The sequence below is a fragment of the Zonotrichia albicollis genome, chromosome 3, assembly GCF_047830755.1.
Source record: "Zonotrichia albicollis isolate bZonAlb1 chromosome 3, bZonAlb1.hap1, whole genome shotgun sequence".
NCBI lineage: Eukaryota > Metazoa > Chordata > Aves > Passeriformes > Passerellidae > Zonotrichia > Zonotrichia albicollis.
Window position 1 is genome coordinate 95,063,918 of NC_133821.1, and position 26,787 is coordinate 95,090,704.

At 39.5% G+C, this 26,787-nt stretch overlaps 2 protein-coding genes across 7 annotated transcripts in view; one reads left to right on the top strand and one right to left on the bottom strand.

Moving 5' to 3' along the window:
- Positions 1–1,296: 1,296 nt before the first annotated feature.
- ACP1 (acid phosphatase 1) lies at positions 1,297–21,626 on the bottom strand. Of its 3 annotated transcripts, none has more exons than XM_014268528.3 (7): positions 21,487–21,626; positions 21,193–21,319; positions 10,530–10,603; positions 10,145–10,258; positions 5,654–5,715; positions 3,313–3,418; positions 1,297–2,420 (listed from the first exon to the last, which is right to left on the bottom strand). In XM_014268528.3, the coding sequence occupies exons 2-7, from the start codon at positions 21,233–21,235 to the stop codon at positions 2,343–2,345; spliced, it is 477 nt and encodes a 158-aa protein (XP_014124003.1). In that variant the 5' UTR covers positions 21,236–21,319; positions 21,487–21,626; the 3' UTR covers positions 1,297–2,342. The 3 variants fall into 3 exon arrangements, with proteins under 3 accessions (XP_014124003.1, XP_074394261.1, XP_026650596.1); XM_074538160.1 differs by lacking the exon at positions 10,145–10,258 and adding an exon at positions 10,314–10,427; XM_026794795.2 differs by lacking the exons at positions 10,145–10,258; positions 21,487–21,626 and adding an exon at positions 10,314–10,427 and having other exon boundaries at positions 21,193–21,336.
- SH3YL1 (SH3 and SYLF domain containing 1) overlaps positions 21,113–26,787 on the top strand; it is a 45,675-nt gene continuing 40,000 nt past the window's right edge. Inside the window, exon 1 of one of the 4 annotated variants that reach the window (XM_074538157.1) lies at positions 21,113–21,495. In XM_074538157.1, coding sequence (XP_074394258.1) covers positions 21,309–21,495 — 187 coding nt within the window. In that variant the 5' untranslated portion in view covers positions 21,113–21,308. Of the gene's footprint in view, positions 21,596–26,787 lie in introns of all 4 variants that reach the window. The other 3 variants (XM_074538158.1, XM_026794794.2, XM_005489150.3) reach the window with 3 other exon arrangements.

The following is a 26,787-nucleotide window of genomic DNA, read 5'->3' on the forward strand; positions in this document are numbered from 1 at the left end:
CAGATGTTTTTTTAGTCTTAACTTTACCACTTATAACAAGCTGTGGGGGCAGGGAGGGAGAAACAGGAGTCAGTTCTGTATTTTTTCATTCAAAATTACATTTTTCATGAGTGGTATTTTGGATGTGTGAGCGCTTAGTCATCTGCATGATACATGATTTGTGTCTTAATCCTGTTTTCACTGTTTCTTCTTGAACCCAAATAATGGTTCTGTGCAACTGTCCTTCCTGAAGGGAATCCCTGTTCTGTATTCTGGGCTTTTACAAATTTACATAAAATACCATTGTGCACCTTCCCCTCTTCCATTAAAAAAACCCTACCAATTATAAGATAAATCAACCAGCTTTTTATTCCTTGTAGAGGTGGTGAATTATTAAGTCACTAGATTGCTTGCTAAAAGTCTGTCTCAAGGCTGAAACTTTTAAAATGTGAACTGAATTTAACATGAGTTTCGACTAAGTATCACTTTTCAGCAAGATTCCTAAGCCCAGTGAAGGTAAACAACCATATCCTCTTATTTCCTTTGTTACGCCAGCAGCTCAAAGATAAAGATTTAAGACCTTTCAATCTTAGCCTTAATATGCAGGAAACTATGGGCTGAATTCCTGTGTAGCCATGAATGGGACAGCACAAACCATCATGTTCTCAATCTTATGAGTTATTTTACTTCCACTGGAATATTTGAAATGATCATTCTGGCAGGGAATAACACTAGATTATGCCCAAATACTCCCACCTTTGAGATTAGTGCATCAAACCACTTTTAGGATGTTTTGTCCCTAAATGCCCATCATTTTCACCCATTTACTTTGTCAGAACATTAATAAACAAATAAAAAATATTTTTTCCAGAGTCAGTACTTAATTGGATCTGAAATAGTGTATAACTCTTTGCCCCTGAAAAGTGAAACAGCTATTAGCTTCCAATTCCTAGCTTATTTTTACAAGTCAAAACTGATGATAATACAATAATGTGCAAAGATTCTGATTTCTGTATTTAAGTATTCCTTCTACCATCTGCCTTTTCTAAGCAAGTTCTGAAGTTTTATGTCTGATTGAAATTTTAGCACAAAACAGAAATCTCGTTAACACAAACACATCTATTCTACAGAAAAAATCCCAAGAAACTTAATCCCCATTGTGAAGTCTGCAACAAACAGAGTGGCACCAGGATTCCAACCTCCCCAAGAATAACACAATCCTCTGTTGAAATCCATCTCTCTCCCAAAAGGCTGAGCAGGTGACAAGTACATAGACTACAAGTTTGGAAGGCAGCAAGAGACAAAAACAAGGCAAAATAAGAAAACAAATTTTATAGATCCAGTTTTACAGATAATGTGGCAATGCTAGTTGATACCAATGCTGAGAATATTCAAAACAGGAAAATCATCATGGTATCACTTATATTACTGATCTCAGTTACTTTCTGTCAGAGTCCTGTCTAAGGCAGACAGGAAGGGTGATACTCAGAAAAGCAGGTATAGACTTTTACAAAGCATTCAAATTTTGTCCAAGAGCAGAACTGTCTACTTACTGGCCTTCTGCTAACTTAGTATTTTATTACAGATAGGTTGTCTTTACACTGAACTATACTCACAAGGAACACTTTTGACATGCTGTACATCCTCCTGAGTAAATCTGGAAATACTGTCTGACCCTCATGTAGGAACTGGGATTACAGCAAATTTCTCATCCACTGTATTGCATGGACTTGACTATTTTACTACTGTGAGATACAATATGTGATTTCACATTTCAGCTTTAAAGCAGCTATGTTTTCTCCTCAAAGTAAATGCTGTGTTACTTGTGCTTGTGTCAGTGTGCTAGGAACTGACCAGAAGGCTAAAGGAAGACTTAGCCAGTTCTATCAGGCAGCAGATGGTTTAGTCTAGCAGGCTCCATGTGAAACAGCTTCCATCCAAAGGCTGCCTAATGATACTGGGATGACACACCTAAGTTACACATCAATTATTATCTCACAGACTACCACTGAAAGGTGACTGAAATCAACTCACTGAGGACAAGACCTCAGTTCAGTTAGCATTACATATAAAGAAGCAAGATGTTACCTTTGCAGTGCTTGTTAGAAAGCACTTGAAGAGTTTACAGAAAAATTTATACTTTATAACTACATTGATGTGTGGCAAAATGGTTGATCATGTAATCCGATTAAAACCTTTCTATATTTTTTCATTAGATGACAGAACAGCTAAAATACAAAATTAAACTGAGTAAGTACTGAATCTAGAGGCATAATTTTACAATTTAAATACATCAATCAAGTAAACTTTACATATTTCAGAAGAAGCTAATTATTTTCTTTTAGAAATTATATGATGAAGCATTAACGATACTTCTCCAAAAATGCTTTACAGCATCTAAGACATTGCTCGTAAACAGTTTCAAAGTCCTTTTCACTCCCCTAGAAAAGAAAAGAGAAAAAAGACTTTAAGAATAACAATAGTGGCTGAAGAGGAAATACAAATTGCAGACTGGCAGTAATGGCAAACAAGAGACATTAGGAAAAAATAAAAACTGTGCAAATACTTGGTGATGGCTTTGGCATATTTCTCTCTAATTTGAGCTCAGGTATTTCTACAGACAAACTCTGTGACTTTGTATTCAACAGTCCTGCATGACTTTCCTTCATGTACTTCTTCCACTCACTCTTGAGCCTTTTAAGTCTTTTCCTTTTTTAGGTTCACACTAAACCTGTCATGTTGAATTTCACAGTTTAATGAAGCACTGTGTGGAAACAAAATGCCCAAAACAAACCTCTCTTTGTTTTGAACCTGCTTCCCACTGATGCCACTTGCTTACCACTATACCTTATTTTCTACTTCCCGGGTAATGGATACCAATTTCTTATTCAGCTTTCCCCATGATATCAAGATTTTATAGAACCCTCCTGCATCTTCACCCACTTCTGTTTCCTAAACTGAAGAATGTTAGTCTAATTGTTTGCTTCTGGCTGGCATTATCCAGCTGTTCTGACCACCTGTGTCAATGGCTATGTCTCTAACTTTCCTGATCATATCCTTTGTAACAACGCTGATCAAACAGGCTTTCACCCAATATTGAAAACATAGGTGCACTGCATTATTTTAATTGAAATAAATGTTATAAGCATAGTAACATTTTCCTTTCCTAGCCCAGTAATACATGGTTTTCTTCAGTCACAGAAAAAAAAAACTTTACACTTCACTTTGTGTAACATCACATTATGTATCATATGCCAACTGAGGGATCTGGGAAGATTATACTGCACACACACAATTTTTTATCAAGCCACCCAAAGAATTTCTTACACATACATAGTATGGATCTTCAATGATAAGCTGTTTCTGTGGATCATAAGTTCCAAGTAGCTCAATTGTGGCCTTGCAGTCCTTAACTTGGTTGCTTTTCCTGTTCAAATCTCTGTAGAAGAGAAAATAAAATTTTTCCTTCAGAATTTTGGCATCAATGTTCACGACCATTTCTAGATAACACAGGAAAACAATGTCTCCACACTCCATCAGTCCTGTGGACTTTATGCTGCTCCTTGTTCTTGTTTTTCTTGTTATGTGGGGTCTTTTTAAATTGAGTATGGAAGACATAAACTGAATTCAGAGCATAAATAAGCAGTCAGGCACTTTACCCATAGCTTAAAAAAAACTTTTTAACAGTTTTAACTTTTTGAGTTCATCAAGTTCATTCTCAAATCAATGATTAGTACTTTCAACACTCACCTTTGGCTTGTACTGAACAAAAAACAATGAAAATTATCCAGGTATTTTTCCAGAAGTATGAGTAAGACTCTCCTGTCTGCTCAAAGCCACTGTTTTAGATTGCTATGCTCTAGCTCTTGTGAAATCCTACCACATCCAGTTAACAGAAAATGGTAAATCAGGGAGCTAACACCTGTTTTCCTTTTGATATACTGTAGCATTTTCCAACTGTCACATCCTCTTCCTTCTACATTGCTTCTCATTGATAAAACATTCTAGTTCTGAGATGGCATTTTCTCTATTTGCTTAAAAACGGCCATTTCTTATCCCAAAAATGATCATCTGTTTGTTATCCATACTTGAAATGGACTTCTCATCATCTTCAGATTAAAGGCAGCTCAGTACTATCATCTTCACGATGAACTCCCAAAACATACTAAATTATTTCAATATTACACATCTCCATACCAAATCATCATTTTACTTACTCACCATTACAAAAGGCAAAGAAATCCCTTGTGAATACTTAGTCATAATCATATCAGCTTTAAGAAATTAAAATTATTAATTCTGATTAAGAAATTAATTGCAGATAGTTTAGAAATAGCAGGAGACCACAGTACTGGTTTTGCTTGAAGAAAAATCAGAGATCCTCTATCAACCTATTGCTTGAATTTACAGATTTTTCAATAAATTCTCTAGCCTTCTATTATTAAAAAAATGTCAGACCATCTTCTTAAAGGTTTTTGGCATACCAGTTAATGAAGAGGAGAGGGTCAGATGGCTCTGGTACTAAAGAAAAGACACATCCCAAATCTTCCTTTTCTGACAGGCATTCCATCAACACCTGGAATCAGCCTGCCCTCCTAGAGCTACAAATAAGCATTCCTAGGCAAAACAGTTGAACCCAGTGCAAGCTAAAGGCAAAACTTTAGCACAGCAGAAGTAATATCCCTGTTATAGTTCTGATATTTCTTCTGCTCTAAAGATCATATCATATAAATTGTTAATTCAAATTTCTGTTTAAGAATTCAAGTGAAAATAGAAGGAAGCCTTGTCACGTCATTGCCTGAGACACTGCAATCAAGCCAAGTGTTACATACCCTTCATTCATGAAGGCTGTGGAAGAGAGCTTATTCAAGACATTCCAGAAAATTCAACAAAATCACACTTACTTCAATTAAGTGGTGCTGCTACTAGAAGACTTTATGTGCTAATAATAGGGTCTTTATTTAGGTTTTGTTGTTGGTTCTGGTGGTTTGGTTTGGGACTTTTTAAAATAACTTGACAATAGCCCTTACAAGCACTTTGACACTTGTAGTTTATTAAATTCAGCTCCTTAACTCTCATTATATATGTAATTGAGTATAAATTTTGCTAGTGATATCCTAAATTTTACACTAGGCAGCTACTTTACCAGATCTTTCTTAAGGACACTCAGCTAGAGCACAGCTAACAATAAAACAAGACTTCCCCAAGCTAACAACCTTGCTAATTTCAGAGTTCCCTCTCTTTTTCTACATAAAAAAGTAAAAAAAAAAACCCACATCATATTTAATCCTTCCAAGTTCCCAGTTTGTCTTTTAATTGCCATGCAATTAGAAAAACTGATCACTTCAATCAAGACAGTAAGTACATCCTCATTCTTAATTATACAGGCATCAGCTGTATATAGCACAAAGTAACTAAATTTCCATGTCCTTCATCCTTAAGTGGCACGTATCACACAAATAAACCATTGAGTTCTGCCTCAATAAACTTATTAGAAGTGAAGAATCTATCCATTAGCACATCATTCACATACATGTAAAAAAAAAAAAAAAACCCAAACAAAGAAACCCCAACATAAGCTAAGCAGTAAAATGTGACATCTGTGTTCAAAGTGACTTATGAGACATCACTACAAGTAATCCATATGAATTTGTTCCATTTCTTCATACATTACCTTAGATTGCTCTCATCCATACAAAGAATATGATCAAAGGTCTGGAAATCCTCTTTAGTAATCTAGAAGTAAAAATAGGTGCTTTAGCCTACAAACTGTATTTGATTAATGAAAGGAGACAAAAAAGTGTTTTCAAATTCTGTAGCTATGATTTATTTAAAAAAGACACAGGTGGAAAGTATAGAACTGCACCTTTATACAATTTTACAATAACTTACAACCTTTTAAATATATTTTACCATGATTATGTATCCATTTCTGCAAACCTTCCACAAAAACACAAACCCAAGTCAGCTATTTAACCAACCTTTTCTTCTTCCTTTTACATTTCATGCATCAACTTAGCATATTATTAAAAACAACATTTCTAGTACTTTTCAACTACTAAAATGAAATCAATTTCCAATTGTGGGAACCATGCAATAATATGGTTAAAAATAAAACAGAAAAATTACTTTCTTGATAGGACAACAAAAATGTAGGTAACCTGGAATCAGTTGCAATACTTCCAATCTAGAAATCTGCCACTGCACAAGAACATATACCACGTGAAACTTAAAGCTGAAGTACGATGGCACAAGTTACAATCTCTTAAAAACAAATGCGTCCACAGTATTTTAGACCATGTAAATTCACAAAATTTGTAGTATGATGTGAAAAATCTGGGATCTACTGTACATCTTCTTACCATCATATCATCTGTTCTTTTTCTTTCTTGTAATTTATTGACTCCTAAACATGAGTATCAATTAAGTTCAGAGATCTGAGTTCAATTTATGTAGGCAAACACAGCAGATAAACCACTGACTTAAATACTAATGTAATCTTCCCATTATAAGGATGGCTGGAGATGTTTGCCAGTTTTCATTTTATTTCAGTTCACATTTAAGCCTTAGTTTAGGGTAAAATCTTCCCAGACCATGGCCCCAATGCTGGTATAAGATATCTGAACCAGGTGTCCATAATGAGGATGAAGAAATGGAATAAAATTTTAAATATCAGAGTTCACTTTAGGACTGTTTTTCATGCATAGTCCTGTGTGAAGCATCATAACCAAGAAACTTGGGAAGGTTGTTCCGAACAGGTTTTCTGGCAGCTGTCCCTACAAAGAAGGGCTAGAGAAGTGAGTAAGCAAAGGAAACAACCAAAAGACAAAACACAGTATCCCATAAGTCAGAGTTTTAACTTGTAAAAAATATTCATGTATTAAAAAAAAAAAAGGTTTAGATGGACAAACAGCCACTTTTTTTTTTTTTTTTGTGCAAACAGCAAATAGATACTGATTAAGCTCCCATAACAGGGAGCAAGAAAAGACAGAAATTATCATCAGAATAAAGCCATAAATGAAACATTACACACAAAGAGAACTGAAGAGGAAAGGTCAAGAATGAATATGAAAAGAAAGGGTTAATGATGAAAACTAATGTAGACTTGTTTATTTTCACTGTAAAAATATTTGCTGTATTCATGCAGTGCCTCTGACCTATGAAAATATTTTTGCAGTGGAAATAGCTCTGTTTTCCTGGCAAATCTAATCAGGACTTCTACAAGCTGCTTCTGATCACTCTACACAGCTGAACACTTGCCCCTGTGAAAATAAGAGGGCACTGATTTCTTTGTTGTATGGACAAATGAAGAATAAACTAGGAACACTTGACAGTGTGGCAGTTATTACCCTATGACCAGCACGAGTACAGTTGCAAATGCAGCCCTAAAACCAAGGTTACATTCGGGTCGTGCTTTTAAGCCATAACACAGAGTCAGTTAAAAAAAAAAAAAAAAAAAAAAAAAGCTTTAATTGGGCAAACTCCAGTGAACTGAAGGTACTCCTCAAAACTACTAAAACTAGTACTTTGGGGGACGAAATTGAGAATGTAAAAATTTAGATACATTTTGAGAAGTGTAGTGGAGAGTTCAAATAGTAAACTTTGAGTGAAACTACGCAGATAACAATTACTTTACATTTAAAAAATGCATATAACATTTATTAAATTATTAGTGAAACATTTCACTTTATTTACAGAAGGGAAATCTCATTTTCTGTCTGAAACCCACAGAGAGGTAGTAATCCTCAAATTTACCCAGTTGTGAAACAGTATTTAATACAACCTTCTTCTAATCTCAATTTCATATTTAAGGCAAATTCATGGTATGAGTCATACCAAAATCAATTTTTGCCTCAGCATGAATAAAAGTGAACATTATTAAAAACTTTCTGGTTTGTGCTTGAAGAATAAGAGCTTAGAGAATTTCATACAGCAACCTGCCATTAGCTAAAATGATAACAACTTTATTTTATATATAAATATATAATTTGTTTTTATACTTCACTTTTAACTTAGAATATCACTGTACATGATGGTAAGACACGACCAATTTAATATGCTCTTTTACATAAAACATTCTTGTAGTACTGAATTTTAAAAAAGCTATAATCCATGATCATAATTATGCAAAAATTACATGAGAGAAGGTGCCTTTCACTGGGTGGGTAGCAATTTTCCAGAGGACTGAAGACTATTATTGTACAGTACTTTGAAGGCAACAGAAGATAAATCCCTACACTCTATTTCTGCAGCTTCCGTTATTAAATCTTCCTTAATCAGTTCTGAAACAAGGGTCACACAAAATTCTATCCTAAAGTTTGTCTCTAAAAGCGAAGCAAATACACTTCCACTTGTACTAACCTGACCACTCTGAAAAGTCCTGTTCTACACTGTCAAGTACCTCTTTTTTCAGAAGTACCACAAGACCACATCAGGTCTGAGAATCAGCAGAGACCATCTGACAGAAGTTTAGGAAAACAAAAAACAAATTTGGAGCTATGTTGTTAATATCAGTGCAAAATAAACAGTTATCTGCAGTTCAGGGATTTGAAGATTTTCTTTACAACAGAAACTATGTGTACTGGAATGATTTAGACAGGATGATTTTCATCAAGTCTTTCATTTTATTGCCTCATTTTTTAATTTTCTCTCCCTGTATATGTAACATTTTAAGATCTTCTGACTGAAAAAACTCTTCGTTTGCTACAACGTATAAGCAAATGCCTTCATTAAAATGTTTTCATTCCTTCTCTGCCAAAGCAAGATATAAAGATTTGCTTCAAGACAGAGGATCAACTTGTTTTGGGTCCTTTGTTTTCATTTACCTCCTCATAAACCACTCTAGGAATACCTAGAAGAACAGTTCTCAAGTTTTCAAGGTATCTTCTAGAAAGACAAATATGTCACACTACTGTTATGACTAAAACACTGACTGAATAATTTCAGTACCATTCAGCTTGTACACTGATGTTTGTATGAACTGATATAAGTAAATATATATTTATATATATATAATAAAAAATATATATATAAAGAAATAAGGACGTTTGTAAGAACTGATGAAGAGTAAATCCGATGTTGTAACAGGATAAGATCACAACAGACTTTTGCAGTGATTATTCTAATAGTAAATTATTGAAATGTCTGAAATGGTGCTGTGCTTAATTCTGTTTTATATAAACAGAGATTAACATCAGGAGAGGTCAGCAGAGGGCAATTGACTAATTGAGAGAATTTATTTTTACAAGTCAAAAATCTAAACATGTAGTCTTTGAAAAGTGAAAAAAGTAAATATGACCTCAGTGAGGTCCAGAAAAATTCTGAAGGGAACAGAAATGTAAGATAATAACAAGACTACTTGATCTTTTTGTCAATACAAAAACTAGTGGCGTAAACTCAAACTAAGTAAAGGTCAAGCCATAAAGGAATTTCTCATATCCAGAGAGTAGTTAACTGAAGTAAATTATGTGCATTTATATGAGTGTCTGAATGATTTAAATAGATGCAGACACATTTACTTCCAATCTCTCTGGAATTCAGTATGGAAATAAATACATGTTCTTTTGTTAATGAAAACAGATACAAGTTCAGGTAAAACTTAGAGGATTTCACTAAATGGCAATCCTACCTTTGACTTAAGAATGCTTCAAGGGTATGTTTTCCTCTGAAGTTACCACCAACTGTGCTACTAATCTTGGGTTTGAGTGCTTTCATTCCAATTCAGCACTCCAGATATTTTTAAAAGATCTACATGCAAGTGCAGAAGCTTTTTGTGATGGATGAAGAGGTATTCTACTTCTTTTTGGACCTGCTAAATAAATATACAACTCCTTGCTGAAGGATGCATCACAGATTACAACAGTAAGTCCAGTTTTAAAAACCATTTTAAAATGCTCAGAATACTAAACATTCTGGAGGCCGGAGTTTTCTACAATGCAGAAACTGGTTCAATGCTTTCCAGTTATACTTCCAATGAACCTTAATAACAAAAAACTAATTAAGCTCAACTAGAAGAGTTAAGTCACTCTGGAGTCCTTTAAAAAACTGCACGGAGTATTTATTTATTTATTACTTGATGCTTAACCATGCACTGCTCAAATGACTTCTATGATTGCAATGGTTAGGGCACAGGTATGAATAAGGATGAAAAAATACTCTCTTCTACCTGTCGTGCTTTATGTGCTGTCTCAATGCCATGATTTCTTAGACAGCTTAAAGCCCTTGAATCTGGGAAGCGCCCCACGTTCCAGTCTGAAACAGCAGCACTGTCTGTCCTCCACTGTAAGAACAGAACAAATACATAGACAGATTTAAAGAAAATTAAGGTACAGTACCTGCCTGGCAATATGACTCATGGGAATGCCATGCTTCTTCATGCAATTCTGTCCTCGATAGTCAGGAGGGCTTCCTATTTCATAGGTAGATGTCGCTGCACTGTCTATCCTCCACTACAGAAAAACAAATTCATATTTTTATGTTTCTTTCCTTACTGCTTATATTCTGACTGGCTATGAGACAGTTATTTCTTGGAACAGAAAGCAATAGCATACCTTATTTTCAAGCTTCTCATCAGTCACAAGTTTTCTGAAAACTGCTTCAGCTATTGGAGAGCGGCAGATGTTTCCTATGGAAACAAGAGATTCAAGTGAATTTTCAGACTATTGAAAACAAAAACCAGTAGTTGTGTGGATTTTTCCACCCAGATCAGATTAAAGATTTATATTTACTTAGAATGCAATTTATGTATAAGAGAACCCCGAGCCCTGCATCTGGGTTGGGGCAATCTCCAATATCAGTGCAGACTGTGGCAGGACGGGATTGAGAGGATCATGGTGCAGGACTTGGGGACACTGGTGGGTGACAAGCTGGATATGAGCCAGCACAGTGCACCTGCAGCCCAGAAAGCCAATCATATCCTTGGCTGTACCACAAGCAGCATGGCCAGCAGGTCGAAGGAGGGGATTCTGCCCCTCTACTCAGCTCCCATGAGACCCCACCTGGACTGATGCATCCAGTTCTGGGGCACCCAGCACTAGAAGGACATGGAGCTCTTGGAGTGGGTCCAAAGGAGGGCCACAAAGATGATCTGAGGGCTGAGCACCTCTGAGTGAGAGCTGAGGATGTGCAGTCTGAAGAAAAGGACTGGGGAGATCAGATCTTACTGCAACCTTTCTATATATAAAGGGGGCTGTAGTGATAGAACAAGGGACAATGGTTTTAAAAAGAAATTGAGAACAATAATAAACAAGCATTTTTTATTTTTTTTTTTTACAGTGAGGGTGGTGAGACATTGGAACAGGCTGCCTAGAGAAACTGTGTGCTCCATCCCTGGAAATGTTCAAGACCAGGCTGCATGGGGCTTTGAACAACCTGGTCTAGTGGAAGGCATCTCTGCTGCAAGACATTGCAACCAGATGAGATGACCTAGCTGATGGTCCCCTACCACCCAAATCATTCCAGGATTCTGTACTATCCACTGGTCTCTTGAACAAGTCCAAAACACAGCCACCACCACTGTAAAAATGTAGTGAAATGGCTGAACAACCTGTAGTAAAACCACTCTTGTTAACTGAATTCAAGTCACTACAGCTCAAACTGAGCCCTCATCAAGAGCAGCATCCAGAAATCAAGTCTAACCTCCAAAAATTGAATTCAAGTACACAAGCTCTAAAAACATCATGGGAAAAAGAAATTCTGAACTTTTTTTGCCCAAAATACAGAGGATTAGGAATACAATCTAATACATGGCAAAGCTTAAGTGCTGTCAACCAGCCAACCAAATACATATACAAACTTCTCTTCCAAAGAACTCCAATTGCCCTAGCCACTTGATCTGACCTTATTATCAAAAAGAACCTATTTCAACAATGAATTACAGTTCCATTAAAAACTAAAAATAATGGATCTGCAGTACATTTGTTCTGAAACTGTAACTACAACTGTAACAATCTATGGCAGAGCTCTTAAAAATGAATGCAGAAATTCGTATTTGAAAAGAATTAAGTGTCTCAACAAAAAGAAAAAGCCTTTTCAACTATTACTTTAGTTCTTTCTACCTTTTCATCCTCAGAAATTTTCAGTAACCAGATGGGATATTCATAATATTTGATTTGTCATGCAGATTGCAGTAACTCATACACACACATCTTCTGCTCCCATCAGACATAACATGTAACTTTGCTTATCTCTGATTTTTGAGCAGATTAAGTATAAAATATCAGAAATGGCAAAACCCATCTCTGTACCCTTAAATTAATCACTCTCCTACTACTGATTAAATTGTTTCCAAATCTCACACTACGAAAAGAAAAAAAAAGCCAATGAACAAAGCTAAATTTCCATCAGCAAAAAGAAATTTTTACATGAGACACTTAATCTCATTTTTAAACAAAACACCAAGGTAGATACTTCATTGCCAGAGAGAAACTGCTATGACCTGGGCATTTAGTAACTGCTGTCACACATCAACTAAAAAAAAAATCACAAAGAGGGAAGTGAAGATCTGAAGCAACACAAATGGACTATCAAAGATTCAAAGATTTAGAGAACATCAAATCAACTAAATGGCAAAGGGAACAGGCTAACCACTGAAAAACTGATCTTGCCAAAACTTTAAGTGAGTTCTGATGTCATCAGATCTTCTTCCAGGAGAAAACATACTAATTCCATTGTTTCAATTAGTTTATTTCACACACAGAAATGAAATCAGTCTTGGAAGAAAAATAAAACAGGAAAATTTTGGGGCTCCCTATGTGGTTAAGTGAGAAAATAAGTTAGGACTATTAATTAAGTAAATGCTTAAAATATGGTAATAAAGTAAAAAAAATAATCTCTGTTTTTGAGTGAGTTAAAACAGTACAATTTCAAAACATGTAACATACAGCACAAGGCAGAAAATAACCTTCATATCCATGAACTCAATTCTTTGATATTGCAAGCCTGTACAGCATCACTCCTCTTACAAACACATCAAGCTCCATTTTAAAAAGCATTATCTATCTTAAAAAGCTATTCCAGATACTAATTTCCTGTGGTAGCATAAGACCTTCCAGTTTCAACTTAGCATTTATTCCTGGAAGTCTCTGCTCATCTGATCTTGGTTAACATCAGTCTGTCTTTCCTTCAATAGATACAGAACCCTTCCCAAGCTGTGCTAAACTAAACAAACCAAGCTCTCAATCTCTTCATGAAATTAACTGACCTTATCTAATCACTCCAGTTAAGTCAAATCTGCACTTCTAATTTAAATTTACTTTTCTTGAATACTGACAAACAAAACGACAGATTACAGTGCAGGAAGTTTGTTCACATTTGTTTTTTAAATTAAAAAAAGTCTGTAATAGGTACATAGTGTTTTTGAAAACAACCTGAGAACTTCTACAGTCACCTTTGACTCATTCACGAGTATCAAATTTATGATTATAGTCTCCTACTCCAAATTTGTCCATTCCCTCTCTTTCTTTGTAAATTCAAATAGGTGACCTTTAAGCCTTTTCTCTAAACTATTACATTCTGCTCCCATTACACCAGCTGTGGAGGCCATCCATTTCTTTCGGAACAAAATTTTTTCTCTATATAATGATCCCACACAATTGGGCATGAATGGTAACCTTCATTACCACACTTAACATATCAGTAAAAAATAATGATTAATATTCTGGGACCTAGTAATTCATTAACTAGCTTCCAAAATTTCAAAATGGTACTTTTGAAATAAATCCTTCATGGCTTTTTCCATTTGTTTAGCCTTCTGCTCACATGGACTGAACTTGTTCCAAATTTTCAGTCTTCTACAGCTTGCTCACTTCTTAAAATAAATGCCATAAATATAATCTTTAATGATATCATATAAAATGCCATAATGAACAGTACCATGATCACCCTTGATTAAACATATTAACTACCACTTCTAGCAGTACCTAGAAACTTCAGCTGGATCATTTTTGAAACCAACACTTAACCCAGTTTGTGACTTAAAAATTCACATCTTCCCTGATGACACCCTCCAGATATTAGCAGAGGTATTAACACTGTTAGAGAACTTCAAGCAGCATTTAAATCTAGTTTTGGGAACTACAGACAAAATCACAGAACTGACTTAAAAGAAGCTCTTTTCCCCACATCCTCTGCAATATTATTTTAATCTTAAACAAATTTACCCATGCTACTCCTTGCAACTGTTATCACTCATCTCAAGACTGCTGTAAAGCTCTATTTTATCCCACTAACATATGCAAACTTAATTCTTGTTTTCCAGTCACTTTCCTCAATAATTTCTATCTATTTCAGATGCAGTTGTACATCCCACATTGGTCTTTCCAGGCTGTGCATCCTCACGGATGTACAGTATATCCTAAGTTATGGAATGACATTCTTCATTAGGAGAATGGAGAAATTTCACAAAGAAATCATATGGCAATTAACTTCCTCCTTGGACTTGAACCATTCTTCCCCTTAAATGCTACTTATACATTATCTTCACTACCTATCCTCCTCTAGTGTTCCCTTGTTTACTGTATTTCCAACTGATATGATCATGCTGGCTTTATGTAGATGGCAGCAGCATTAAAGTTCTCAAAATCTCCACCTTCTCCCTTAATTTTTTTTGCATATCAGGTTCTTTAAGCTGTAGTGACATTTTCAATCATAGAAAACTTGTGCCCAAGGTAGCTAGAGTCCATCTACTGAAATTAATCCTACAAACATCTCCAAATACAATGATTTAAGGACAAGAGATTTCAATCACAGAATCAGTACTGGAACCATCTGTCAATCACTTTTCACATTCTTTTCTCAGCCTAAGGCTTCCAGCAACAGTGACCTAAGCCAACACCTTATTTTTTTCAGTTCTTACTCCTGTCTCTGCACTAATCTTTGATCCACTCCCAGGCAGAAATGGAAGCTCTGCTTCTACTGGCAGGAGAGAGAACTTGAATCCATTTAATGCTCAGTTCCATTGCCCATCTCTGAGTATACTGATCCAATCATGTAGTTGCTAATGTGGTTTTGTATCTTAATTATTCCTTATTCAGCTCCCTACTTCTTTCTGAGCTTCCCCAAATGCAAACAAATGGTTTTCTCTTGTTCCTTTCTTTTGCTGTCTGCTGTTAGTAACAAAAGTTTTATTACTTTTCATCCTCTCACATGCACAAACCTGATTTTTGTTCTAGTTATGTTTCCATGAATGGTCACTTAATCAAAGTGACTAGAAGAATGGTTCCCATCATTTGCACCACTCATCAGGTCCCCTTCAGAAGTGTTTAAAACTGACTTATAAGTCAGTTTATTAAGTCACTTTATAAATTTATAAAGTTATAAGTCACTTTATTAAGTTCTGTAGTCAAATTCCTGTCAGAACTTCATCACAAGTCCTAGTTCCTTCCATCTTGTCACACTCAGCATTCAATTACTTTTGTGAGGAACCATTCAAGGCACAGATTTCAGTTCAGATTCCCTGGTTTCTTCATTCATGTGCATGTATGTGTGTGTGTGTCTCTTAAAACTTTACATGCAGAGAGAATATTTATCCTGAATTATTCAACTGCTCCTTTTCTAATAAGCCTAAAGATTCATCATGAAAACACGAGTTTTCAACACATAAGCACCAAGTTATAACAATCAGACCCTTAACACATTTTAAGCATAGACCCTGTTTTTCAATTCCAAGATTACTTTTACAACCATGCTTTCAACTTTTTAACACTTCTGCATCATTTTGAAACACAGATTAATAAATAAGACACTGTATTCTTACAGCTACATTACCAATACCACATAGAAGAAAGGTCATTTTCCTTACATTTGTCTAACATTCTCTTTATGAAAAAAGACATTTCTTTTTGTCAACCTGCCAAGAATCTTCATTACAGCAACTGTTTTTCATGACTTTTTCAATGTCTTACCCAACCTACTGCTTTTCCATTCTGCAGCTATAAACAGCATTTTGTCCCATGAAACCTAGTACTTGGCTGTATCTAAAGGCATACAATGAATTGTGACACCTGAACCAGGAAACTCAAATCTCTCTGTGACTGTCATCTAACGTCCTCATAACCACTAAGTGAGCTGCCACTTCAAAAATGATTTTATGCAGTCTAGATGCCCAGGGACAACAGTCATACTCAGTGATTCACAACAAGCATTAATCATCTGAAGATGTAACCAAACCCACTTTGCTCAACAGTACACCCATCTTACAACTGCTCCTCTATGTCTGGAGGAGACCAGAAAGCTGGTGCCTGGTCTAAGATGCCCACTCAGCTTGTTGTGCTATAGTGGAGAATTCATCAGAGAGAAAGAGGCAGACTTATATAACACAGCATCATATTAAGCCCATTTCTGGAGCTCAACTATCAATTACATGAGCTATGTAAGTGTAAAATGAGCAAACTGCATCTTGATTCACCTCCACTTTTAATTCTTTCTTTGCTTAAATGAAAAAATATCTTCTGGTGCGTTTTCATATGCTGTAATTACATATGTTGCTGGGTATTTCAATTATTTCTCAGTGATGAGGAATCCTTATCATTAATGTAGTTATGCACATTAACTAGATTGTATTTTGTTGTGTAATGGTATCTGCTTATTTCATTACAAACAAAGAATACATATTTATATAATAGGTTTCTTTCAAAACATTGTAGAAAGAAAATGTAGTTTTTCATGAAGAAGTGTCCTTTCTGGAATCCACTCTCACTAGATGTGGCAAACTAGAACTAATGTACTGCATTAACCAACACTACAGTTAAATGCAGTTCTAGAAATCTGTTTATTACTCTTTTCAGCAATAATCTCAGCTATTACTCCTAGTAAAATTTAAGAGGAAAAAGTTTCAGTCTTGAAAACTAACAAAAAAAAATTAAGCAATCTTAAAGCAGGAACAAGAAACAAGTTGCCTACAAAATTTAACTGAGAGGAGTATATTTCACTGGGAAAAAAAAAAAGAAGTGCTTATCGTGTGAATTGGCTTTTCACACTGCATATCACTAAGGTTTTTTTCATAGCCCAGTAACACAGAAGAGGAAATGTCAAAGCTATTTACAACATTTGATTAAAACAATCCATCCTATTAACATTGGTACTGATTGGTACTTGTGCACCCTTTCCTCAGGCCTAATAATTAATTAATAATAACTATTATGTTACACTAAAAAGAGCTCCTGAATTGGAACCTTGTTACAGTGCAAATCACCACTGTGGGTTTACACTGCCACACGTGTGAACTGTTTCACAAAATCATAGATTAATTAAGTTTGGAAAAGACCCTGAAGATCACGTGACTGTTAATCCAGCACTGCCAAGTCACCCAATAACTTATGTTCTTAAGCACCATGTCTGTGTGTCTCTTAAATACCCATGCAGCCTCAACTATTGCCCTGGGCAGCCCCTTCCAATGCTTGACAACCCCGTTGTGATGAAATGTTTCCTAATACTCAATTTAAACCTTCCCTGGTACAACTTCGGGCCATTTCCTCTCCTCTTGTCTCTGTTAACTTATTTCAGGTATTGCAGAGAGTGGTAAGGTCTCTCCTAAACCTACTTCTCTCAAGACTAACCAATCCCAGCTCCCATAGCTGCCCTTCAAGACTTGTGCTCTAGACCCTTCACCAGCTTTGCTGCTCTCCTCTGGACACACTCCAGCACTTCAATGTCTTTCCTGACTGAAGGGCTCAGAACTGGACACAGCACTTGAGATGCAGCCTCACCAATACCGAGTCTAGGGGGATGATCCCTGCCCTGCTCCTGCTGGCCACACTATTGCTGCTTTGGGCCAGGATGCCACTGGCCTTCCTGGCCACCTGGGCACACTCTGGCTCATGTTCAGCTGCTGTGAACCAGCACCCCCAGCTCTTTTCCCACAGGGCAGCTCTCCAGACACTCTGTCCCCAGCCTGCAGCACTGCAGGGTGATCCAGGGGCAGGACCAGCACTCAGTCTGGTTGAACTTGTATTGTTGGATTTGACCCAGCCTGTAAAGCTCACTCTGCCTTTCTACTCTCCAGCAGATCAACACTCTCACCCAACCTGGTGTGGTGTGTGAACTGACTACAGCAGCCCTCAATCCCCTTACCCAGAGTACTGATTAAGATATTAAACAGGACTGATCCCAACACTGAGCCCTGGGGAGCCACTACTCATGACCAGCTGCCAGCTGGGTGTAAATCCATTCACCACTTCTTTGGGCCCACACTGCCAGTTTTTTACCCAGGAAACAGTGCACCCATCCAAGCCCTAAGTAGCCAGTTTTTCCAGGAGAATGCTGAAATGGTGTTAAAGGTTATAGTCAAGTCCAGGTAGACAACCTGCCTCTTTTTCTCATCCACAAGGCAGATCACCTGGTCATAGAAGATCAGGTTGTTCAAGCCTTTCCTAAACCCATCCTGGTTGGGCCTGATGCCCTGGATGTCCTGTGCCACATGATGGCACTCATGATCATCTACTCTGTGACCTTCCCTGGCACCAACATCAGGCTGGCAGGCCTGCAGTTCCCCAGGTCATTCTCTCAAACCTTCTTGTAGATGACTGTCACATTTGCCAACCTCCAGTCAACCACAACCTCCCCAGCTGACCAGGACTGATGGTAAATGATTGAAAGTGGCTCAGTGAGCACTTCCAGCAGCTCCCTCAGTGCAGGAAACATGGCTGGAAAGCAGCCTGGCAGAAAAGGCCTGGAGGTGCTGGCTGACACCCAGCTGACAGCACTGTGCCCATGGGGCCAAGCAGGCCAGTGACATCCTGGCCTGTATCAGCAATAGTGTGGCCAGCAGGACCAGAGACTGACCAGAGATTGTCCCCCTGTACTCAGTACACACCTCAAACCTTACCTTCAGCTCTGGCCCTTCACTACAGGACACTGAGGTGCTGCAGTGTGCCCAGAGAAGGGCACCAAGGCAGGTGAAGGGTCTGGAACACAAGTCCTGTGAGAAGCAGCTGAGGGAGCTGGGGGTGTTTAGGCTGGAGGAAAGGAGGCTCAGGGAGACCTTACTGCCCTCTGCAATACCTGAAAGGAGAGTGGGGACAGGTAGGAGTTGTTCTGTTCCCAGGCCACTTGTAATAAAGAGGAGGAAACAGACTCAAGCTGCACCAGGGGAGGTTCAGGTTGGACAGCAGGAGGAAATTTTTCACTGAAAGGGGGGTAAAGAATTTAAAGGAGCTGCCCAGCAGGGTGAGGGAGTCCCTGAAGTGCTCAAGAACCAACTGGATGTGGCACTTAGTGCTTTGGTTTAGTTGACAGATTGGGGTTTGGTCAAAGGCTGGACTGCAGGACCTTGGAAGTCTTTTCCAAGCTCAGTGAATCTGTGATTCTATTCTGTGAATCTGTGATACTACCCCCCATCCCTGCTTCCAGCTCAGGGAGCTGGTACACAGAGACTAACTGGGCTGAGTGTTCAAGACTGAGGCAAAGAAGGCATTGAACACCTCAGCCCTTTCCTCATCCTCTGTCGCTGTTTCCTCCTGCATCCAACAAAGATGGAGATTCTACTTAGCCCTCCTTTTGCTGCTGATGTATTTATAGAAACATTTTCTTTTGTCTTTTATAGCAGTAAACACTTTAAGTTCTAGCTGGGTTTTGGTCCTTCTAATTTTGCTCCCTGCATAACTTCATGACATGCTTTAGTCCTCCTGAGTTGCCTGTCCCTTCTTCCAAAGCTCTTTGCTTCCTTCAGTTTCAGCCAGAACTCCTTGTTTAGCCAGACCAGTCTCCTTCCCCACTGGCTCACCCTTCAGCACACAGGGATGGTGATTACCACTGTCCTTAGAACATCATGTTTGGGAAGGAGGATTCCTATTAATTAAGATTTTTTTTACACAAAAACATCTGTATAGACCACTAGCTTCTAAACACACACCAACTGATAATCCCTTACTAAAGGATATTTTCTCTGGATTATTATTAGGGGTTCATTTTACTCAAAGGTAAACATCAGAACATATTTCAGAAAACTAAACTCTTACTTTGCTATTCAACTAATCTGCATGTCTCCTATTACAACAACAAAAAAAGCAGATAGCAAAAAGCCCAGACATTAACTAACGGTTTTGCAACAAACCTGGCAAATGGCCAGGGGTTCACAGCACAGGGGTAAGACTATATGGGCTAGGAAACAGATCATGTTAACAGCCCTCCTGGAGAAGAGCAGAGAGCCATCCCGCTTGGGATGCCCTGAAGAAAACACAAGTTTAGACAAAGCATGTACAAAACGGGGGATAGCTCTGTAATCTGTGTAGTCAGGTTAGCTATTTGCTCGTTGTGAATATCTTGTTTACCAATAATTAATTGTCCTAAACTCCAGAAAAGCATTCAGGTGATTTCTGATCCCATCTACACTTCTGTTTCCTGGGACTTTGCATGATTTTTTTTCTTATTCTTTTTACTGATTCTCATACAAGATCAAGAATTTCACTGTTAGATCATAACAGATCAGCCTCCACCAAGGTTTTTTTTTTTACTTTAAGTCCTCCTACCCTTCTTTCCCTGTTTTTACAGCAGCTCTTACATTAACTTCAGTGGTTCTTATTGTGGTTTTCTCTCCCTTTCCCACACCAGGTGCTCCCAGCAGCAAGCCTAGGGGCAGGTTCCCGTTCCCATGCCGCTGTTCCCGAAGCCAAGTGCTGCAGAACCCATCTCAGGAAGCAGTTCAAAGCCACCTCTCCGTGCTGCCCCAAGCAGCAGCCTTAGGTCAGAGCTGGTTTACGCTTATTTAGGTGTTGCGCTTTCCCACACACAAGTTTTGTGTTTGTCAACACTGCATTTCACTTCCTTTAAGACTTCCTACTGACCTCTCAGAATCACAGAACTATCAGGGTTGGAAGGAACCTCTGGACATTATGTGGTGCAGTGCTCCTGTCGAGGCAGGGTGGCCTGGAGCAGGTCACACAGGAACGCGTCCAGGGGCGCTTGGAACGTCTCCAGAGAGGGGGACTCCACGAGCCCCGGGCAACCTGTTCCAGTGCTCCGCCGCCCTCAACGCTCAGCCCTTCCTCGTGGTTCCTATCACAGAAAGGGCGCGGGTGTGTTCCGCCTTCTCTCTCCCTTCCCGGCGACTACTCCGGCCCTCCCGACCCGGCAAACCCGCGGCACCGTCCGACGGCGGGGGCCGCACTTCCCCCGGCCGCGGCCCTCGCCCCACCGCGCTCCCTCCCCACGCCGCGGGTGCCCCGGGCCGAGGGGCGGGGGGCGCGGAGCGGGAGCGGCCGTCCCTGCCCCGCTCACCCAGGCACACGAACAGCACCGACTTCGACTCCCCCGCCGCCATCTTCGCTCAGAGGACCTCGCGGCTGTCGCGCCGCCCGCGCCTCGCTTTACGGCACCGGCAGTTATAGGCGGCTATGGGACTTGCCTGTTTTGAGGGGGAAAAAAGGAGCGAAGTATGGAACGTGCCCGGGACACCGGGAAGGAAGGGAGAGACGGGACGGGACGGGACCGGGCAGTGCCGGTGTCGGCGAGGAGCCGCTGCCGGGAAGGGGAGCGGGCACTCCGCAATCGCCCCTGCCCCGCCCGCCTCACCTGCGGCAGGTGCGCGGCTCGGTGGGGCCGCCTCGGCGCCGCCCAGTGAGGCTGCGGCGACAGTGGCGGCAGGAGGAGAGGGAGCGGGGGAGCCCCGGCCCGGGCAGGAGTGAGTATCCCGCGGGGGCAGGAGTGAGGATCCCGCGGGCCCGGTGGGCTCCTCAGGAGGGCAGGAGTGATGAGGATCCCGGGGGGCTACTCAGCGGAGCGGCCGCGGCGGGCACGGGGCCGCCCCCGCAGCCGCGGGCGGAGCGAACGCGCTCGGACAGCGCGGGCAGGGCTGCGCTGCAACAGCGCGGCCCCTTCTCGCCCGGGGTCGCAGCATGTGCTGCGTCCTGCACCTAAAACTCTTAAGAAGCGTCGAATGTAGCTTTGGCCTCGGCAGGCTGCTGGTGAAATTGAGCGCAGGGGCGCTTCGCTTTTCAGGGCAGCTCGAGTGTCTGGTTTTAGTTTGTTTTATTTAGTTTTATTTCATATCTATGTATAATATAGATAGGTTATATATACCTACTATGTAACTTATATTGTAAGATATATGTGCGCATATATTTTATTTATATTCTTTTACTATGTATTTTTTTAAACTTTTGTACGTATTTATTTTTGTTTTTTCTGCTGGGCTATCTTGTACACTGGATCTGTGTACCTGGCTGGGTTTTGTAACACCAGCAGACGCAGCCCCACCACGGCAGGGTGTGGCCAGGACTGGATTCCTCTGCTGCTTTTTAAAGACTTGCTTGGCTGGTCTTCTGGTCAAAATGCAGCACTTTGGAGGTTAAATAAAAAATGCCAGATTCTTAATTTTGTGCCAGATCTGTGATTTGCAAATGGAAGCTGAAGAGCTTATATAACATCTGCTGTGTAGTGGAGCAAACTGCACGTTTCCTTTTATGCAGCTTGAAATGCTGTCCTGCATACACCGCTTCTTTTGTAAATACAGCTGACCATGATTTTAAAATGATCTAGTTATTTGACTTTGCAGTGGAAGTGATTGGTAACCAGCAATGTGGTTTTTGTCCCCTGTGCCTGCAGCATCGTGCTGTTGTCAGGCCGGCTCTCAGGTCAGGGTGTGAGGTGGTGGAGCCAGGAGGGGCCAGGGCTCTGCTTTCCTGTCAGACATGGCCTTGGCAAAGGAGGGCAACATGAGTCAGTTGTGGCATTCTCACATGTGGCTCTGCTATATTATGTAAGTGAGCAGTGCAGAATGCCTTCAGTCCTGCTTTCTGTCCCATGCAGTCCCTTGTGGTGTCGACATTGGAAGTGGATTCCCCCTCTCCAACCCCGTTCCTGTGTTTGTGGGTGTGGGAGGGTGAGGCTCCGTGTAGAAGGGAGTGCTTTGAGAGGCCATCCTGGAATTCCTATAAAACCCTGTGTTTGAGGCTGTGCATGTCACATGTAGGCCCATGCCTAGCTGTAATTTTGAGACAAAGTCTTTCATGTTTCCCTGTCTTTGGGAGGGAACTGGGGAGGATCCTTAGGTGTTATTCCACAGTCTTAATTGAAGGGATTGTCAAGCGTTGGAACAGGCTGTCCAAGGAGGTGGTGGAGTCACCATCCCTGAAGGTGTTCAAGGAAAAACTGGATGTGACACTTATGGCTGTGGTCTAGCTGACAAAGTGGTGGTTGGTCTGAGGTTGGACTTGATGGTCTCAGAGGTGTTTTTCAACCTAAATGATTCTGTCATTTTCAGCCCTCAGCAGTGGAAGAGAGGCACAGTTTTGCTTTCTTCAGCTAATGGCAACTTCACACCTTTGAAATGGACTGTGACACAATTCACTGTTGTCCACAGTGTCATGGTTTCTCATCATTAAGAATTGCTTTTTTTGGTGTAAGAAGCTCTCCATATTTTGGGGGCTTTTGAAACAGTTATTGCATTGTTGTAAAAGATCCTCTAATGCAGGGCTGTTATGAAGGATAAACTGTATGACTTAGTGGAGAGGAAATGCTTTTGTGAACAAGATAATTTAAGAATTTAGGAAGAGCTAGGGTTCTTCCAATTCGTGATTAATAAATATCAAGCACCTTCACTTCTTAAAGGTTTATTCCTTTTAGCTTGAATAAATGTTTCTTGTGTGATTAATTGTAGGAATTAATTAGTTGTGGGAATTGGTGACTTTTTAGATTTGATTCATGCACATAGTGAATTGGGACATCTATGAAGTGTGGAAATGAGACAATCAGAATGATGGTGATAGTTTTCTTGTCAGAAGTGTTAAGTATTCGTTGGGAAATAAGCAAAGTCTATATTTTATTTAGGTAGTTAATATTTTTTCATGGTAGCATAGAAGGCTCTTGTGTACTGTACATCTGGGTTTCATCTTACTTTTTATTCTCTCTGTACTTCTGGCCTTGTGAGAAGATAAACTAGATGGTTTTTAGGATTTCTGTATAAAAATAGCCTTGTTTTAGTTAAAGCTTTCATGTGCAAAGGGTAATAATGTTAATCTGCTTGGGTTGCCTTGAAGTTTATTCTTCATTATTAAAATACAGTTAGCAAGTCAGAATTAAGATTCCCTTTGGGATATTCCCCTTACCCCACTGTCTGAATTTTACATATCATACCAACTCCTGTGTGAAGATAACACGGGACAGGTAGAACTGAATTTGGAGCTCTGACTTAGCTTCAGTTGTGCTTCTTATGTACTTGTTGGGTAGAACCTCTTTGGTGCCAATTGTTTACACATCCAGTGTATTATAATAAGTGTACATGAAAGACTTGCTAGAAGAGTTTCAAGTGGACAGCATCCTGGGGCATGGGTGTAGGGTGGATGGATGTGGTGGCTTGTTTTGAGCCAAAGCCTGCAATTCTTGTAGTACAAATTCTTGCTAGAGTTCACAGGTGAGTCTCAGACAACCCCCAGCACAACTCTGCCTTTTATGCATGATTTAGAGCACATCACTGTCATCTCTGTATTCTTGAAAATGATGTTTTATGATTCTTTTTGCACAAATGGAGTGGTTTCTTCCTCATGCCACTTGTGTTTATCCTTTCTTCTAGTTCAAAGGCTACAACTTGGTTGTAGAACTGTGGGCTTGGGATTTTAGTATTCTTGCAATTGCTAAAAGTTGTAAGAATTTTTGAAGACTTTTAGCCACAGGTATTCCACTACTCTGCCTCCTGGGCATCTGAACAGATGTCTAATGTGCATTTTGGAACAAATCCTCTGTGCCTCCAGCAGGTATCAACTGTCTTCACATGCCACAGTTCCTTAGAAATAAGGAACATCATCTAGTTAAAACATCTTGCATCTACAAGGGAAACACATTTTTGTTTAAAGTACATTTTTCAGCTTTGTCACTCACATTTTACCCTCAGGTGTTCCAACTTTCATCATAATAGGAGATGAGAGGAAATTCTGCATCTCTAATTAGAATTTTCTCAAAGCTGACTTCTGTACAAAAACTGCTTGGAACCCAAGTCGTTAAATGCTTTTGATAATGCAGGAGACTGTTTTACAGGGATTTTTTTTCCTTGAATTTTCACAAGGAAGTAGTTAATTCAACATGGGACTGAGGTCTGATACCACATAAAGTTACAAAGTGATCAACTTTGTGTTTGAATTGGTTCTTTCCTCTCAGAGGAGAAAAGTTTTAAAAATTATGCTACGATGAAATGGGGCATGTTTTTTTATGTGTTGTAGTATTATTTTACCATTAACAAAATGAATATTTCATGTGAAAAATATTGAGCTCTCATTATCTAAAAGTGCATACATAATTGGTTGCAAGATTTGAAAAGGCAACTTGTAAACACTAGAGCTGACCAAAAATCTTTTATGCATTTGGACACCATGCATGACAATAGTCACACTGATACAGCTAACAAGGATTATTACTTTTATCACATTTCATACCATAAAACTTGTATCAGATAGCCTGTGAAAAGCCTAAACTTATTTTAGATGCATTATTTTATATAGTTACAGCATTTCAAATAAATTTTGCTTTGCTTTCCAAAAAGTCATCAGCTAACATCTCCATTTATATCTCTGTAAGCCTGAATTTACAAAATATATGTGCTTAGAGGACAACAGCCTAAAAACTTGACCATGAAGTTTAATTACTCCTTTAAAAAAGTAATAGCAGGAAGCCTTAAATCTACATTCAATGTTTATCCTCAGCAAGTGACATGGAGCTGAGCAGTGCCATTGATACAGCAGAAGGATGGGATGCCATCGAAGGGACCTCGACAAGCTGGAGAAGTGCTACCATGAGAACCTCATGAAGTTCAGCAAGTCCAAGTACAGGGTGCTGCACCTGGGTCAGGGCAATCCCAGATGCAAGTAGAGACTGGGAGAGGAACTCATTGAGGGCAGCCCTACTGAGAAGGACTTGGAGGTTCTGGCAGACAAATGCTGGACGTGAGTTGGCAATGTGGCAATGTGCCTCTGCAGTTCAGAAAACCCAGCTGCACCCTGGGCTACATCCAAAGCAGCTTGAGCAGCAGGGCAAGGAACAGGATTTTTCCCCTCCACTCTGCTCTCGTGAGACCCCACTTGGAGTGCTGCTTCCAGCTCTGGAGTTCTTAGCACAAGGCAAATGTGGACCTGTTGGAGAAAATTCAGAGGAAGGCAACAGAGATGATCAAAGGGATGCAGCCTCTCTCCTATAGAGACAGGCTGAGAAAGCTGGGTTTGTTCAGCATGGAGAAGAGACAGCTCCAGGGAGAGAAGTGATGCCTAAAAGGTGACTTTTTACCCAGATAGTGACAGAACAAGGGGTAGCAATTTTAAAGTAAAAGAGGAAAGAATCAAGTTGGATGTCAGGAATGCATTCTTTACTGTGAGGGTGGTGAGGCACTGGGAACAGGTTGCCTGGAGGAGCTGTGGATGCCTCGTCTGTATAAGTGCTCATGGCCACATTGGGTGGGACTTTGAGCAGCCTGGTCTAGGAGAAAGTGTCCCTGCCCATTCCAGGGGGCTGGAACTGCATGATCTTTCAGGTCCCTTCCTACAGAAACCATTCAATGATTCTCTGTGAAGAATTACTCATCTTGGAGTACTAGCTAATGGTAGACATAATGCACATGCAAGTTGGGGTGAGGCAGCTTGCCTCTCCAGGTTTAGAGTTACAACAGAAGTGTTTTAATTTCCATAACTTATAGTAATATATTTTTAAAACCCCTAAGAAAACACACACACACAAAACCCCCAAAACTCAAACCTACAGACTTCTAGAGATGAGAACAAGGGAAGAAATCTGCTCATCTATCTCCATTACTTCATTTCTATCAATGAAAGGCCTCCTGTGTTTGAAATTGTTCTTTTCCCAGTAAAGACTTATGATTCTTTATAATTTGGG

Coding starts and splice junctions, on each gene's coding strand:
- ACP1 (XM_014268528.3), bottom strand. CDS start 21,235: ATGGCGGCGGGGGAGTCGAAGTCGGTGCTGTTCGTGTGCCTGG. Junction 5,716..10,144: donor CAGCACATAAAGCACGACAG/GTAGAAGAGAGT, acceptor TTTTACTTCTAG/ATTACTAAAGAGGATTTCCA. Junction 3,419..5,653: donor ATGGATGAGAGCAATCTAAG/GTAATGTATGAA, acceptor TCTCTTCTACAG/AGATTTGAACAGGAAAAGCA.